General features: G+C 42.7%; 1 protein-coding gene across 1 annotated transcript in view; it reads left to right on the forward strand.

Moving 5' to 3' along the window:
* Positions 1-17,798, forward strand: part of TRDN (triadin) — a 292,575-nt gene that overhangs the window by 27,400 nt on the left and 247,377 nt on the right. Inside the window, exon 2 of the mRNA XM_039528738.1 lies at positions 14,729-14,938. Coding sequence (XP_039384672.1) covers positions 14,729-14,938 — 210 coding nt within the window. The remainder of the gene's footprint in view (positions 1-14,728; positions 14,939-17,798) is intronic.

Below are 17,798 nucleotides of genomic sequence, written 5' to 3' on the forward strand. Positions count from 1 at the left end.
CAACATTCAGTTTGACATTTCAAAAGATAAGATGTATCTCACTTTGTATCATCTCACAAATACATCTGAATATCCCTTTGGCTTCTTCAGAAATGTCAGATATCTAAGATCTGCATTAAGAGAGAGTATTCCTGTTACTATTTCAGAACACGAAAGAAGGTAAAGTATCGGTACAGAAAATATAAAGAATGCAGGTGCACAAAAATGAAATAAAGTACAATGATCAAAGGTCACATACATATTTCCTGCCGCAAAGTGCTCATCTGTTTGCATCTAACAGGTACATAGCACTTCTGATTTTGATCAGCTCAAACTGCTTTACAGAACATATGCAGGGATCACATCATCCATCGCTGAGGTGCAGCCATGTCTGGCCTGGAATGAAAGGCTGTTTAATATAGTTTAGCTATAGAGGGAATTTAGACAGACAATACAATAATGCATATTGGAATTTGTCCAGGATGTTGAAGCTATAAACTCCATTCTTGAGATCTTAAATGAAAAAAAAAATTGGTCAAGGCAGGAGTTGGCTAACTTAAGAGGAAGAACACCTCCAGCAGCACAGTGCCACCCAGCATCATACTTGGGCAGTTCAATACTTGCAGCAAGTGGCACTCTTCTTACTCACTTCTTGCCAGGGCCGGCTCCAGCTTTTTTGCTGCCCCAAGCAGCGAATTAAAAAAAAAAAAGAAAGAAAAAAAGAAAAAGCACTTTGGCAGCAGCTCCACCGCACCGCTTCAGTCTTCTGCGGCAATTTGGCGGCTGGTCCTTCCCTCCAAGAGGGACCGAGGGACCTGCCACCAAATTGCTGCCAAGGACCCGGACATGCTGCCTCTTCCATTGGCCACCCCAAGCACCTGCTTCCTGCACTGGTGCCTGGAGCCGGCCCTGCTTCCTGCAACACCTTGCCTTTTCTTAGGAAGTCTCTCCTTATGTATTGACTACTACTTTTGTTTTGTCTGGAGCAGTGTGATAACTGATTTTTATTTTTATTTTTTAATTCACTAGCTGATCCAAACAAATGCAAAAAATGTGGTTTGGGTCAAACTAAATGTTTTGTTTTTGAGTTTTAACTTAAAATAAAACTAAAGCAAATTTCAAAAGGAAAAGTCATTTTGAATCAGTGTTTCATTCAGAACAAGTAAAAATGAAACTTTGACTTTTCTGGAATTTTTTCCTACCCCAATATTGGTGGTGAATTCAACATACATTTGCAAAATGTTTTGGGCAACCTGAATCTGCACTTTTTTGTTGGAAGAGTTTTGGCTTAAAAACTTCACGCAGTTCTAATATTGATATTCTTTGGAGGTCTCATATTCTATATTGGTCAACCAAGAGTTTGGAGGGAACTAAAATATGAAATTGTAAAACTACTCGTGGGTGTATGTATCATATTGCTTAAATAAGCTTGGAGGTGATCCTGGCAATTACAGGCTCGTAGGTTTAACTTCAGTACCAGATAAATTGATTGAAACTATAGTAAAGAACAAAATTATCAGACACGCAGATGAACATGCTATGTTGGGGAAGAGTCAACACAGCTTTTGTAAACTGAAATCCTGCCTCACTAATCTATTAGAATTCCCTGAGGTGGTCAAACAAACAAGCGGACAAGGGTGAGCTAGTGAATATAGAGTACTTAGACTTTCAGAAAGTATTTGACAAGGTTCTTCACCAAAGGCTCTTAACGAAAGTAAGCAGGCATTGGATAAGAGGCAAGGTTCTCTCATGGATCAGTAACTGCTTAGAGGGTAGGCTTATATGGTCAGTTTTTACAGTGGAGAGAGGTAAATAGCAGGGTTCCCCAAGGATCTGTACTGGGACCAGTGCTGGTCAACATATTCATAAATGATCTGGAAAAAATGGTTAACAGTGAGGTGGCAAGTTTGCAAACAATACAAAATTATGCAAGATAGTTAAGTCCAAAGCAGACTGTGAAGATTTGCAAAGGGATCTCACAAAACTGAGTGACTGGGCAAGAAAATGGTAGATAAAAATTCAGTGTTGATAAATGCAAAGTAATGCACATTGGAAAACATAATCCCAACTATATATAGAATATCATGTGGTCTAAATTAGCTTTATCACTCAAGAAAGAGATCTTGGAATCATTGTGGATAGTTCTCTGAAAACATCTGCTCATTATGCAGCAACAGTCAAAAGAGCTAACAATCTTAGAACCAGTCAGAAAGGGAAAGATAAGATAGAAGATATCATAATGTCCCTCTCTAATTCCATGATATGCCTGCACCTTGAATACTGCATGCAGTTCTGGTCACCTCATCTCAAAAAAGATACTAGAATTGGAAAAAGCACAGAGAAGGGGAACAAAAATGAATAGGGGCATGGAACAACCTCCATATGAGGAAAGATTAAAAAGATTGGGACTGTTCAGCTTGTAAAAGAGATGACTAAGGAGATATGATAGAGATCTATAAAATCATGAACAGTGTAGAGAAAGTGTTATTTATCCCTCACGTTGTCATGCTTATAACTACAACATAACACAAGAACCAGCGGTCACCCACTGAAATGTATAGGCAATACATTTGAAATAAACATCCGAAAATACTACTTCACACAATGCATAGTCAACCTATTGAACTTATTGCCAGGGGATATTGTGAAGGCCAAAAGTATAATTGGGTTAAAAAAAGAATTTGATAAATTCATAAAGGATAGGTCCATCAATGGCTATTAGCCAAGATAGTCAGGGATGCAATCGCATGCTCTTGAGTGTCCCTAAAACTATGACTGCCAGAAGTTGGGATTGGATGACAAGGGATAGATTAAATGATAAATTGTGCTCTTCTGTTCATTCTCACTGAACCATCTGGCATCAGCCACTATTGGAAGACTGAATACTGGGCTAAACAGACCATTGGTCTGACCCAGTATGGCCATTCTTATGTTCTCATTATTAATATTGCTCGTCTTTTGAATTCTCAGAAAATTACTGCACAAAGGGATATGGCTGTAGATTTAATATGCTATATAAAATATCCCATTAAAACACACTACCTTTTTCTGTAAGAATTTGAAATCTGACCTTTACAACTTTCCCCAGTTTCCTTCTTTCTGCAGTGACTTAAGGTATAAATTATTGTGTAGGATATTACAATGCAATCTCAATCACACATGACTTATTTTTACAGGATCAACAATATTGCCTGAAGACATTTTCCATGCTAATCCTTTCCTTAGTTATAATGCTTGAATAAGCTGAATCACATAAAAGCTTTTTTTTTAAATTATGCACAATAGAAACAACCACACAAGGAGAAGGATAAATGTCTAGAAGGCGTAATGGTCTTTACAAACAAATTCAGAATAAAGGGATTGTAGGGTTTTTTTGTTTGTTTTTTGTTTTTTTTACCATCACTTGCAAGATACACAAGGCTTCTTTTCCGTAATTTAAGTTGAGACATCCTTGCAAATCATTTCTCTGTGTTAATATGTATGCTCTATTTTCCAACAAGTAAACATATCAGGGTTTTAAGGATTTATGAATCTACTCTGGATTGGTGATCTGTTGGGAATATAGGATGCTAGTAGGCAAGGAGTGGTGATTTAGGGCAGAATTTTCAAAATGTTAGAAACCTGTCCAATTTTCAAGAATTGGCTTTCAGAGGGATTTCCTAAATCACACACATTTGAAACTTTAATCTCTACTTGATCAGCTGTGAAGCCACAATATAGATGTAGGATGGGATTTTCAAAACTACTCAGCATTGATTTAAATCTGTTTTCATTTAAATAAATTCTAAAACTCCTGTTAATTCAGTGGGACCTGAGTTAGTTCATGCTGAGTACTTTTGAAAAATCTCTCTGTGGAGACGTCTTCCCATGGGAAACTGATGCCAATTTGGGTTTCTCAAACTGCCCCAAGACTCTTCTTTGGGTCTGGTCTATTAGATAACACAGTTTAAGTTTTGTTTTAAACCAAAATTAGTCTTTCTCCAGCTTCACAGTTTCTTCAGCTCCTGGCTGGTAACCTGGGTGCTGGAACAATTTGTATAGTGGGGGTACTGAGAGCCATTGAACCAACCTGTAAACCCTGATATGATGGAAACCACTTCAAGCCAGGGGTGTGGCAGCACCCCTATCAACGCTAGTTCCAGCACCTATTCTGGTAACAGATTTTTCCAAAAATACAAGGTCTGCTTCTAAGCAGAGGATCTCAGCCAGATCCACTTTGCACTTCTCTGGAGAAACCTTCCCCCTAAAAACATTCTAGCTCTTTGTCTTCCCCTTTGTGATGGAGCTGACTCAAAGTCTCCTATCTGGGCTAACATCATATGCTTCCAGATCACTTGACCTCAGCCACTGGTGCAAACCAATGGCCTGGGACAAGATGACAAAGCACAAGTGGGGCTGAAGCCAAATCCCTTAAAGGGCTAGTCCACTCTGTGACACTCACCCATTCTGTATATGCCCCGTGACAGATATGACATTTTTATGCAATATTCTGAGCAAACCTTATTGAATTAAATGTATGTATCATTGTGGGCCAGGGACTGTATGTAATTCCATGGGGAAGAGGAACCACAGTGCTCCAGGAACTCAGAACACTGGGCAGTGGTTAGGCAAATTAACTCAGGCTGTAACACCTGCACCTTGAAAGAAACTTGCGTACACTTATTCAAACTGGATTCTCCAGGAACTAACAGATGAAAAAAAAAAAAGGACTTTTGGTTAAATAGCTTCAGTTAAAACTGGCTCCAGGCCTTTTCTGCTGCAACCAGTGGACAGGACTTTCTGTTCAAGCAGGAGTCCCCAGTTCGTCATGGGAATGGTAGGAAGGAGTTGGCCAGGACTTGGGCACTGGTGCTGAGCTAACAGCTGTGTTGAACTTGGAACCATAGAAAAACTCCTTGGTAGGGTCTGAAGGACTGTTCATATGTCAGAGCCCTTACTGGAGTTGAGGTGATCTCTGGTGAGCTTATTAGCAAGCAGGAAGGTTCTTTGATTGTTTTATATTTTCTTTGTAATCATTTTACCTTAATAATTGGGCTTACTAAGAAAGAGCTGGGTGGCAACTTAACTATGGCAATTGCTCCATTTACTATCTCTGAGGAGAAAAGTAAAGCAGCCCTGCTTAGACAGTCTGACTTTGCAGCGGGATTCATGGGGTAAGCAGGGAACTTTGCAGCCCGGAAATACCCCAGTCAGGAGGGAGACTCACATGTCTATGATCAAGACAGGCAACAGCTGGGATGCTGAAAGCCTGAGCGAGAGTGACCTTGCTGGACCACGAGAGGGAAATACAGGTGCAGTTGCCCTGAACAATGATTCCTCCACCTGCCCCGCCTCCCCCCAAAAAAACATATGTAGATGCAGACAGATGGAATATTCAAGTTTGAGTTGTATTTTATTTGTCTTGACAGTCTGTGAATGGAGGCCAATAACAACTGTTCTTCTTGTGTTTAAATAGTTCATATCAATGATAAAATTAATTTACATAAGAACTCGCTGGCTAGAATGTGAGTCTGACTGAAAAAAAAAAAGTTGTGAGCCTTCTCCCTGAATTTTATTGCTTTTATTTTAAACAGCACCTGACATTTCAATGAAGTCTTTGAAAAATATTCTCTTTAGAAAAATGCCACCACATATTTTATTTTTCTTTTTATTATGAAGGCCATTTGCATTAAAATAGTATATTTGTTTCTTAAGAGTTCATCTTCTCTTGCTGCTTCCTCCTCATTTGAAGTCATCATAATCTTCACAGTAGATTGATGTGGAAATCATTGTGATATCACAAAAGAAGGATTATGACTCCAGGTGGGGTATAAGCAGCAGGAGCTGATGAACTCTTAAAGAAGAAAGACACTGTTTCCATGCAAATGTGTTTAAAAATAAAGTATAAGGGAGAAGCAATACTGAATATGAAGTGTGTAAAAAAACTTTCAGAATTTTTGCTATGGGCCAAATTGTGATATCATTAATCACACTGAACAGTATCTTAAACCATGAGCTGTCCTGCTGAAGTCAATGGGGCTACTTGTGTAATAAGGTACTTACTCAGTATAAGGAAAGGTGTCACAATCTGACCATAAACTATTAGGAAGTGCTTTTCGGGTCAGTGAAATGCTTTTTTTTAACCTATGTTTTTGTGTGGGTTTTTAATTAATACTAGTATAAACAATTATTTTGGAGAGAATTTTTTATTTCTTCTCCTGTGCCCCACGTTAAGTGATTGATTATGTAATGACTCTGCAGGAGTAGTCATTGCTACTTTGTGGGAAGCATCACCATTGTTGGGATCCTTAAATACACATCTTTAAAGGATCTTGTATTAATAACTGTGCCAATTCATAACATACAGTACATGTAGCTCTGCTATTGACATTGCACCTGGTTCCCCATTTCCTTTGAACTGGATAACATCTTAATGGAATGCTTAGAAAAGATGTCACTTTTATTCCACAAACTCCCATTGAAATCAATGTGATGTTTTTAAAAACTGATGTACATTGTCTCTGAGTATGAATGGACAAGATAAACAATATAATTTTTATACCATTACATACTTTATATTGATCAAAAATAAAACCAATGCAGGAATAATAAGGAAAATAGGAAATGGAGTATACAATACATTACACAGTTCTCACTGCTTTTTTGGTATTCAGTTCATTTAATTTTCATGCACCATCTTCTTCCATGTTCTATAATCTTGATTTATTTCTTTTGTTATTTAGAAATGGTCTCTTCATCCCCCCTTATTTTATAATGAATTTTACATGTTTATAACTGTCAGTCACTGATAAGTCTGTAATCCATTCCCTCACAAGCAATCCCATCACCTCTTTCTATTATTTTAATATTTATGTAGCTGTTTTTATGTCACTTTCTCTGCTAATAAACATTTCAGGTGTTGGGGGATTTTTCTCTTGGAGCTTTTGTTAAACTGTGAGTAGAACATCCCAGTATTGCTATATTTTTTGACAGTTCCAGAACAGGCCTGAAATTTCCAATATAATTTGAGCCTTTCCATCCTAGATTGTTCCCTTTCCTTCATTTTCAGCCTATGTGCTATGTTTAGCATAGGTAGTGAGATACAAACGTGATATATGCACCTCTGACACACAAGGGAAAAGAAGTCACAGTGTTTCAGCCACCTAGGGAGGAGATCTGGTCAGCATTCTCAATACACTAGTCATTTCTCTTCCCTGTTCCTTGTCTATACTAGGTATTTTCCCCTAAGATTTCCCATCCTTGTGCAGCTCCACTGGTAGTAGTATCAGTGGGAGCAGTAATGCAGACAAGGCATTGGCAGCTGCCAGTCTTTTAATCTCCATGTAAATTTTAATCACTATGTGAGCTGTACCAACTTTCTAATTTTCTCCAGCTGACAACAGCCTCAAAAAGCCACACCAGCAAGTTGGGGAAATCAGCCTGGACTAAGGAAGCTCTCACCAAACCTCCTAAGATTGAGGCCAGGAGTGAGGGTGGCTTTGCACCACGTGAGGATTCAGCTATACTGGGGAAAAAATCTACCAATGATTGGTTATGCTGGCTCTAGGAAAGCTTAATATTGATTTGGGCCCATAACTGACCTAACTGAGCAGACAGTGTTTGTGGAAATTGGAAGCTGTTCAGCTGCAGTTCTCAAAAGCTCTAGAGGTGGCTATGGCAGAAGTCAGGGAGAAGTACAAGTCTTTGCAGAGAAGCTGTGTTGTGGGTGGCGATGCGCATAGATTGCCAAAAAAATTGAAATCACAAGGTTGCACTGGTAGCTTGTAAAGCAAAGTTCCAGTCAAGCTGAATGCTATGTATATGCTTTTTAGTGCAAGAAAGAGGTTCAAGTATATACACCATATTCAAATAACTTTAACTTTAAAATATGGATAGATTAATTATTTTAAGATGTGTTAAGATAATACATGAATTTCAGCAATCAATACATCTTGCCCAATGTTCATTTAGGGCCCACACAATACAGATAATATAGTACTTGACTCAGTATTTTAGATAGTGTTACCTATTATCTTGCTATTAGATATTTTTAGTGGAAGTTCAAGTCTTGTCCAGAGGGGCTCAAGCTTCTTCAATGTCCTCCATCGTGTCCTCCAGCTGTTGGCCCCAACTTCCTTCCATGAGATTTTCACCACTTTCAGCCACCTTCCTATATATAGTAGGAAAATTGATTTATTACCACTATTCTCAGCAGCACTGTTCTCACATTCCTAGGATGGATTCTAGGTGAACCCCCATGGGGGCAAAAACCACACAGGCAGTTTCCTGACTCAGAAATCCCAAGCGTCCCCTCCCAGCCAGCCATGTATCCAAGAAGAAGCTTCTAACAACTAGTGCCTGTGTCTGGAATCTTCTGGGAAACCCTAAAGCTGCATGTACCTTAGCTTGCAGTGCATGGCTATGAGGTAAACCCAGATCAATAGTCCCACACTACCCCTTTAATAGCTCTCTGGCTGCAGGGTTGTATGACATCTCTGCTTTCTATGTGGGTTCTTACAGTGGGTAACAACAGTGACCAATGAGACTTAATGTAACCATTAGGCCCTTTCGTAATAACAACTGTAGCTGTACTAGCTCTGGAAGGCTCACTAGACTGATAAGTTTTGGGAACCTATTTTGTCGTTAAAGTAAACAGATATGATTCACATACAAAAGGTGTAGATTTATTGAATTTAAAAGGTGCTATTTTTACATGGTCAATTTCCCCAGTAAAACAGCACTTTAAATAGTAATTATATACTATAAGTATATAGTAATATTGTAGGCTATTCTGGGGATTAGCTCTTTTCCAGGTCAGAAACCTCCCCTTGTAATATCTTAACCCATTGTTCTCTCTCTCACTCCAGGGCTCTTCTCACTCCAGGAGCTGCAGCTTCCTCTCTGTAACTCAGGCCTCTGGCCTGGTCACTATGTGGTTTCCCCTTCCAGGGTACAGTGTCTCACTGGACCTGTTGTCAGTAGCTGGTAGAGAAACCCACTCTTCCAGGGTCCAGCCCAGGGATCCTACAACACACAGCCAAGGTCTGCGCAGTCCCAAACCTGAGTGCTTTCCCCCTGGGCTACTTCCTACTCTATCTCCCATGGGCTTTCTTATCCACCCTTCTCCCTTCTGGGTACACCCTTCCCTTGGGGCCAGGCTCCCAGGGTTCTACTCTTTCTCTGGATTCTCTAATTCCCTCTCCAATGCAGGGGATGACTGCAGACTTCATCACTGCCACACTTTCTGTTGCAAGCTTCCTGGCTTTATACTAGCCCAGCCCACACCTGCTCAGTGGAGCTTCATCTTCCAATCAGAGGTTGCTTCTCCAGCCTAGTCCCCTCATGTGTAGCCTAATTCACTCTTTCTCAGCTTCCTTAACCTTTTCAGGGCTGGTATTACAATGTAGTTTTAGTTGCCTTTGCTTTTACTGTGCAAATGTCTTTCATTTGAGATATATGTTATGATGCCAATCAGATTTATCAAGATATCTTTCTGTTCTCTTCCTTACATCATAAACTCTACTGGTCTCTCCAGAGGAAAGAAAATGCATAATGTATCATTTATGACCTGCTGCATGCACACACTAGTTTATTTTTGTATGAATGAATTTGAATGTTACATAACATAATGCTATTGATTTGGAATTTAACTTTAGAAAGCTGATCTTTGTCACTTGATTTTTCTCTCCTTCACTGTGATGTTTGATCCAATATTTATGTTCAGGGAAATGGAAGCAGTGATGTTTTTAAAATAGAAAAGTGTATTACTTGCATCTTACCAGATAAGACACTGTTCATTAACTGAATACATTATGCATAAATTAAACCAAATTTCATGTAAATTACAAAAATCATGTAACTTGCCAATTTTGTGCTGCTTATACAACATTACTATTTAACAATGCAGGTTTCTAGGGCTTGAAATGAGACCCTTGATCAGGATAGGGATGTTTGGAGTGAATGCAGTCTAAAAAGGGGACAAAAATAAGGAAAATTATATATAATCACAATGAATGAAAAATGTAGAACAGTCAAGGGTGTGAATTATATTAGTTTCTGTTCTAATGTATGGTGTTTCAGTGTAAATCATATCGCCGCTGAAGCTGACACTGACCTTGCTCACATTACAAATTATTGCAAGACATGTAATGATGATTTCATTATCACATCACTCTTGGACTGATTTTCCATTATAGAGGGAACAAAAGAGTTTTCAGCAGTCTCAGGCTTGTGAGAGTTTGTGCTCCATCTCATTTTTCTAATTTTAAAAAGATATAAATTGATGGACAAAACAAAGGATCGCATTCACCACAGCCTATGTATTTATCATTTCTGTAGGTATCTCAAGATAGACTCTGAAATAAGAGGTACACACAATGTGGACTAACATCTGGGGTTCTTAAACTCTCTCTTCAAGATTCTTGTAACCTGTCTCTAATGGTAGAGGTTCCAGATCAATATTTGTCATTTTGGATACAGGGCCGCCCAGAGGATTCTGGGGACCCGGGGTCTTCGGTGGCGGGGGGCCCTTCCGTTCCGGGACCCGCCGCCGAAGTGCCCTGAAGACCCGCGGCGGGGGCCCCCCTGCCGCCGAATTACCGCCGAAGCGGGACCCACCGCCGAAGCGCAGCCCGGTCTTCGGCGGTAATTCGGCGGCGGGGGCCCCGCCGCTGGGTCTCGGGCACTTCGGCGGCGGGTCCCGGAAGGGAAGGGCCCCCCGCCGCCGAATTACCGCCGAAGACTGAGCTGAACTTCGGCGGCGGGTCCCGCTCCGTCTTCGGCGGCAATTCGCCAGCGGGGAGTCCTTCCGCCCCGGAGCGGAAGGACCCCCCCGCCGGCGAAGACCGGGAGCGGCAGAATCTCCTGCGCCCGGCTGCACAAGAGTTTGCCGGGCCCCCCGGAGGGAGTGAAGGACCCCGCTCCGGGGGCCCTGAAAAACTCTGGTGGGGGCCCCCGTGGGGCTCGGTGCCTGGGGCAAATTGCCCCTCTTGCCCCCCCCTCTGGGCGGCCCTGTTTGGATATGAGAAACAGACTGAGTTTGCTTATCTTAGTTTAGTTAGAGCTACATCACATGCCCCTTTCTCTCTTACCTGAATGTTCAGTGACCTAACCTGAAAAGCAGCAATTTTATAGTATCAGAAGTGACTACCATGAGCATCAGCATGAGAAGACCCAGACAGAGGCAGCACTAATGCACTCTGCTATAAAACTCACCTTGCTTTTGGTTTGGTGATAAATAAGGAGTGAGTACAAGTTCACACTAGTATTTGCATTGTTCTTTAATTCTTTTAGCAATAAAAGGGATTCTTTGGAAATTCAGACTCATACAGGGCCTTATCCAATGCCCCCCTGAACTCAGTGGGGAGCCTTTAATAAGAATCGGATCAGGATGAATTTAACCAAACTATGCAAATATGTAACATATGTTAAGAGTTTTTTTTGGTGACAACTATAAATAATGCATCAGTTTAGCTGCTAGAGAAGTTACCCCAAACATGATGTCACAGGTACAGATTAGTATATGTCTGTGTATGTCTATATCAATCTGAAACACTTTTCTGAACTGTCTTGTGCCCTTCACTTTTGCACTGTAGATGAAATCTTGACACCTAGCAGAGGAGCTAACAATGGCTAAACCATCAACATGACTCAGGCTTGATGGTCCATCGTTCAAATGAGTACACCCTAGAACATGCTGGCTCTAGTCCAGAAAACTAGTTTTCCCAGTTGGGAACATGGCTGGATGGGGGAGCAGGAGCTGAGCAACTGATCTGATGGAGGGCGGGGGAGAGGGTTGAAGCTGCTCTGGCAGGGGGCACCTGACAGAGAAGGCCAGAATCTATTTAAGTCCTGGATCTTCTTGCGCTGGGACTCTCTCGCCAGCCATTCATCAGCTTACAATAGGAAGAGTGGCGTCCAGGTGGGGTCCTGGGACCCTGGAAGGTCACTAACCAAAACCCAAAAGGACCTTAGAGTAGTGAAGACAATGAAGGGAGGGGTTTTCCATGCAGCTGTTTATTATTTTTACCTAGATCTGTAACTCTTGTGCTTGGTCTGAATAAAGTGTCTGGTGTAGAGGTTCCTTGGCAAAGTCTGTGTGTTCCCCTGGTTTAACTGTCACGAGATTCTTGAATGGTTAAACAATAAACCAAAGTTCCCACAAAGGTGGAGCTCTGGTGGACTTCAGTATAGGGGAGAACATAGGGCCCCACTTCCCAAGAAAGTGGTACTAGACAGGAGGATGGTACCTCAGGAGTGTGTCAGAAAGGCTGGACTTTGAAACAGTGTCTGGATACAAACACAGAGCCTGTAGGATTAAATGTATGTGGGACGCAAGGGTTAGTTCCAATACTGCAACCTGGTGTCTCCCAAAAGAGGGAGCTCAGCGTGTAACAGTGCCATTTGACTCTTGCTGATAAGGGAGGAGTGAATGATTTGATTTTCTGCAGCTTCATATCTGGATATCAAATGAAAGCAGTAATTATTGCATTTATTACTTGTTTGAGTTCAAGAATGTCTCAGATATTTTCAAATTTTAAATTTCAGCAATTTGAAACATGATATAATGAAACCGTAAGGTTCATTAAGGTTTTTTTTAGCTGTGTGCAGTGTAAGATGTTCTTAACAGTCACAGGGAAGTAAGTTAAATAGTTTGTATTTAAAAATGCAGCTATTCACCAGTAAACAGGTAGTATCTGCTGAATGGGAATTGACATAGGTGTTCATCTTGCTCTCTGTTTTCTACTAAAGAGTCTTTAGCTTTCAGTGTTAAGCCCATTTGACACTGCAACTCTTGGGAGAAAAGACTGGCTTTTAGAAGGCCATCTCCTGAAAGTAAAAATACTCAAAACAAATTTGGTTACAAAAATATCACTCTTCACAAATTGTAATGACATTGTCTAGAAAAGACATGGCACAGCTATAGAACATTTCTACTGCTATTGACTGGTGAGATGGAATAGACAGAGTATAAACACACGCATTGTCTTGTGTCCTTGACAGCAGAATTCAAAGCTGATACTCAGCTGGTGTAAACTGATATAGCTTAGGGTGACCAGATGAGAGGAACAAAATATCGGGACACATGGAGGGGAGGGGCGCCAGCAGAGCGCAAAAAAAAAAATATTGGGACAAATGGCGTCCTGACCAAACATCGGTTGGGACGCGGGACGAACAACTAACAATCAGGACTGTCCTGATTTTATCGGGATGTCTGGTCACCCTAACATAGCTCCATGGATGTAGGCTGTTTTACTATGGATCTGGCACGGGGTCCATATAACAGGGTGGGACTCACCACTGTGGTGCCTCCTGCTGGTCGTTCTGGGAATTAGTTCAGTCTTTTCACAGTCTTTTCTCCAGTGATGTCTGACCGCTGTCACTTCTGTTCTGGACCCAAGTTGTCTCAAACATTATGGCGTCCTCTTCAAGGCACAGCCCTCCGGCCATGCCCCATTCCATTCTCCACCCTTTCCAGGGGAACAGCAGTCCTCTGTCCAGCCACTCCCCTCAGTGGTAAGTGGGGGTGAGGGGCGGGGGAGACCCTGGCCCACCCACTACTCCACATCCTGACACAGGGACCCTCTAGGCGGTAGCTACATGCTGTGTCTCCTTCAGCCCCTCCCATCTGTTTCCCTGGGCCAGTTCCCCGTAGTCCTAGCACCTTCTCCGCCCCTGTATCAGGCTGGAGCTCCCTCTCACTCCCCTGACCCAGCCCAGCACTGCTCTATCCAGGGTGCTGGTGATTCCCTCAGCCCTTCAGGGACCCAGTCCTTTTTCCCTGGGCTCCCAAGAGGGCACTACCTCCTCTGCCCTGTAGCTCTCTTTATATATGGGCCTGCTCTGCCCTGATTGGCTGCTCATTTCAGCCCCTCTCTGATTGCTGCACAGTCTCCCCAGGGCTGCTTTTAACCCTTTCTCCACCAGTGTGGGGCAGAAGCCCCATCACAGTCCATAACAAGTCAGTCTTGTAGAGGGCTATTATAATATTTTATGCTTCCATCAGCCACTGTTTTAGGTGTGTAGCTAATCACAGCAAAGTGGCCTGTAGTGAGCAATGAAGCTATACGTTGTTTTTTTTCTGTGGTTAATAATGTTTTCTCCTAACTTATTTTGATTGTGACCTCAGTTCAGGAAGGCATTTTTATTCAGTTAAAAGCAAGTGCTTAAATGAAAGAACAGACTTAAGTCAGTGTTAACCACTTGCTTAAAAATTGTACCAAATAAGTGTGGATTTTAAGAATATGTTTAAGTGATTAATTATAAAAAGGAAAGCAATATAGGGGCTCATCTAAACAATCAGTTTGAGGCATGCTTGGGTTTTAATCTACCCAGTGCTATCCTGCCATGGACCAGCTGTCCCTGTGGGCCCTGCTAATGTGCATTAACAGTTAATGTGCTTTGATGTTGTCCTGTTTCAAAGAGGATGAGATCATCGGGATCCACACAGACAGTCTGGAAGACTAGTGCAGGTTGGATTCACCCCTTCAGCTTGTTGCGAACTAAATGTTTGTGTAAACAAGCCCTATTTTGGAATTCAATATTTTTAACTCCATCCCTGTTTAGGTTAGCATGTAAGCAAACTAAGGTACATGTTTAAGTACTGTTCTGAATAGAGGTGCATTCCTGAATCAGGGCCTATGTTGTTCGAAAACTTGACAGCTATAACAACTGTAACAGACCAGAAGCTACATATATGTTCTTTATCTTAGACTGATAGGTACCTAGCTTAATATATTTATTTGCTCTCTTTTCCTTAATGTTTGACTAGGACATATGTCAACCACCACCACAGTGATGGACAACAACAATGGATCAGTTCTCACGCCACCAGTGAAAGTGGGAAAGAAGTCAGTTACAGAGGACATAATGTCAACATTCAGCTCACCAGCAGCGTGGCTTCTTGTTGTTGCTCTGATTGTTACCTGGTCAGCAGTAGCTATTATAATGTTTGACCTGGTGGATTACAAAACCTTTGCAGGTAAAATTCTGTTTAACATCTCATATATTTATGACCAAAATATGTTGTTATATTTTATGTACACTGTATATTATATACACTTGGATGCACCTCAGCTTCTTTGAACCAGTTAGGTGAAAAGAGAAAGCCCTGAAATGCTAGAATAGATCAGTTTATATTCCATACAGCTTTGCATTTTTAAATTTTAAAAAATCATTGTACTCTTTAGAAGTCTTGTCATTCTATTAGCCATCTAATTTATGCTAAAGTGCTCATCCTTGGGCACTTGTAAACCTTGTTTTTATGGAGGCTTCGCTAGTGATGATAGTGTTAAAGCTACATAGTGTTAAAGCTCTGGTTCTTCAGGATGAGCATGGATATATCTGAACTATGAAACAATGTGTAGCCTTAACTCTGAGTATAAATGCAAGACATTACAGTTCTGCGAATGTCTACATAAAGCAGGGGGGGCGGGCCTTGGCGGGCGGGGCCCTGGCGGGCCCCGCGGCCCCGGAGCGCTGCGGGGGCCGCCGGCGCCCGGCCGCCGCGCACCCCGCGCCGGGCCGGGACCGCCGCCGGCCGGCCGCGCCGGGCGCGCCGCCGGGGCCCCCGCACTTGGGGCGGGCGCCGGGCGGCGGCGGCTGGCGGGAGCCGGACGACGCCGCGAAGACCGGGCTGACCGGGGGCGGGTCCCGGCGGCGGGGCCGCCAGTGGGGGGTCGTTCCGGGGGGGGTCGCCGCGGACTCAGGGACCCCGCTGGCGAGACCGAAGAAGCGAGCTCCCTCGCCCGCCCTCTCCCCCCACCCCCCTCCCCCGCCCCCCCCCCCACCCCCCCCCACAACCCCCCCCCCCCCCCCCCCCCCCCCCAACCCCCCAACCCCCCCTGCTCCCAGGGCTCCCTGCCCCTCCTGCCCCCCTGGCCCCCCCCCCCCTCCCCTCCTCCTCCCCCTGCCTCAGCCTCAGCAGCAGCCTCAGCCGCAGCAGAGCCAGGAACGGCGCTGAGCTCGGCTCCCGCCAGGCCAGGCCCGAGGAGGGGGGGGGGGGAGGGGCCCAGCGGAGGAGGAGAGCTCAGCCAGAGCAGCAGCCCCCCCCCCCCCCCCCGCGGCTCTGGGCTCTGAGCGGGCGGGGGCGGGGGGCCCGCAGCAGGGCGCGCGCTGATGCGAGGAGGGGAGATGGGGCGGGGGAGGCGGGAGCTCTTCTTCTCTTGGGGGCCCCCTAGGAGCCCGGGGCCGGCACCCCCCCTTGCCCCCTCTGGACGGCCCTGAAGATTACTACTAAACACAGAACAATCACTAACAGATCATTCATTCACATACATTTTCCTAAATATTACAGAAAACATAATATAGCAATCACATGCAATCTGACACTTATGGACACCAATAAAAACACACGTATGAAGTATAATTTATGCAAGCCATATAAACTGTAATACTTTAACATATAGAAACAGATCCTTGGTTGGCATAAATTGGAGTAGCTACATGGTCTTCTATGTAGCAACATTGATTTACAGCAGTTTAGGATCTGGCCAATAACCAGTAAATATGATCCAAGCTCAAGAGTACCAGCTTGTTGTACAAGATGAGGGTGGGGATACATGACCTCTGAGGGTGGTGGAAGAATGGTCATTGAGGTTGAGAAGAGGAAGTGAAGTCTAGAAGAGATATTGAATTACTGAACTCATTACTTCCTGCTATTTATGGTTTGTGCTTAGCAATTTAATACATTCAAGTTATACAGAGAACTCCTGTAATATGTTGTTAACAAAGTCCAATTTTTTTGTTTTCTAAAGAGTCCCCGTGATAAGTAAGCTACTACAGAAATAAGCCTTTTATGGGTAAATACAGTGGTGTGGTTGGGAAACATAAGAATAAATAAAGAAAAACCAATAAAGGTGAAAGAATTATTTTCTTAAGTGATAACTCCAGTCCTAATGTTACAACATCTGTCTCTAACTAGGAGTTAAAATTCAAACTTGAGCCTTTTTATTCAGAACAAATTGAGTTAGGATTCAACATTAACTTCCCAGAGTTTGTTGGTTTACTGACAGATATATAGATGTTGCCCTGCTAAATATCAATATTGATTTACTGACTTAAAGGTTTTGTGCCATAGACTGAGCCTGACACAACCTTCCAATGTTGGATTAATGGATGGCAAATAAGCTTAGAATGTAGAGAAACTGTATTTTGTTCTTTGGAATCCCTTGACTGTCATCTGGCCTCCTTGGTTTCCGGATGGAAACAATGGCAACCTCAGTCCCAAAAAGTACTGTTACTTTTTTTGAGTGATTTCTCTACACGATACATAACAATTTGATTGTCTCATTAATTTAATCTAAACCTATAAACCAGTATTATCCATAAAGCACTATTTTAAAATGTTTTATTTTCTTTTGCATAAACCATCAATCAAATATACCTAGTTGTTAGCAGTTAGCAGTCCCGATACTGCAGTCCTTGGGCATGTCCCAGGCAAGGCTCTTGAGTAAGGTCGAAGGATTGAACTGAAGGATGTAGCTGTCAGCTTGTGCCTACTGGGGGTGGAGTGGGTGGGGGTGGGGAGGGAGATTGGTTGAAGAAACATTAAGACATGGATAACTGTGTTCATACTGGAAGCTGAAACAGTCAGATGGAAATCTGACACTCCTGCTGCACTGGTTAAGTGAGCTGTTCCCAATGGATTAATGGAAAATGACATTTTCAGGCAGTTGGAATAAAATAATGTAAAATTTTATTTGAAAGGTGACTGCGTATATTTTGTGCAATTCTGTGAAAAATGGTACCTTAGTGTTTCCAGTTGATGAGTCATTTTCTTTCCCTGAAAGAAACTTGGTGTTCTGACTCATTAGCAACACAAGTTTTTAAACTGGATGTCA

Source organism: Mauremys reevesii, linkage group 3 (genome assembly GCF_016161935.1).
Source record: "Mauremys reevesii isolate NIE-2019 linkage group 3, ASM1616193v1, whole genome shotgun sequence".
Classification (NCBI taxonomy): domain Eukaryota; kingdom Metazoa; phylum Chordata; order Testudines; family Geoemydidae; genus Mauremys; species Mauremys reevesii.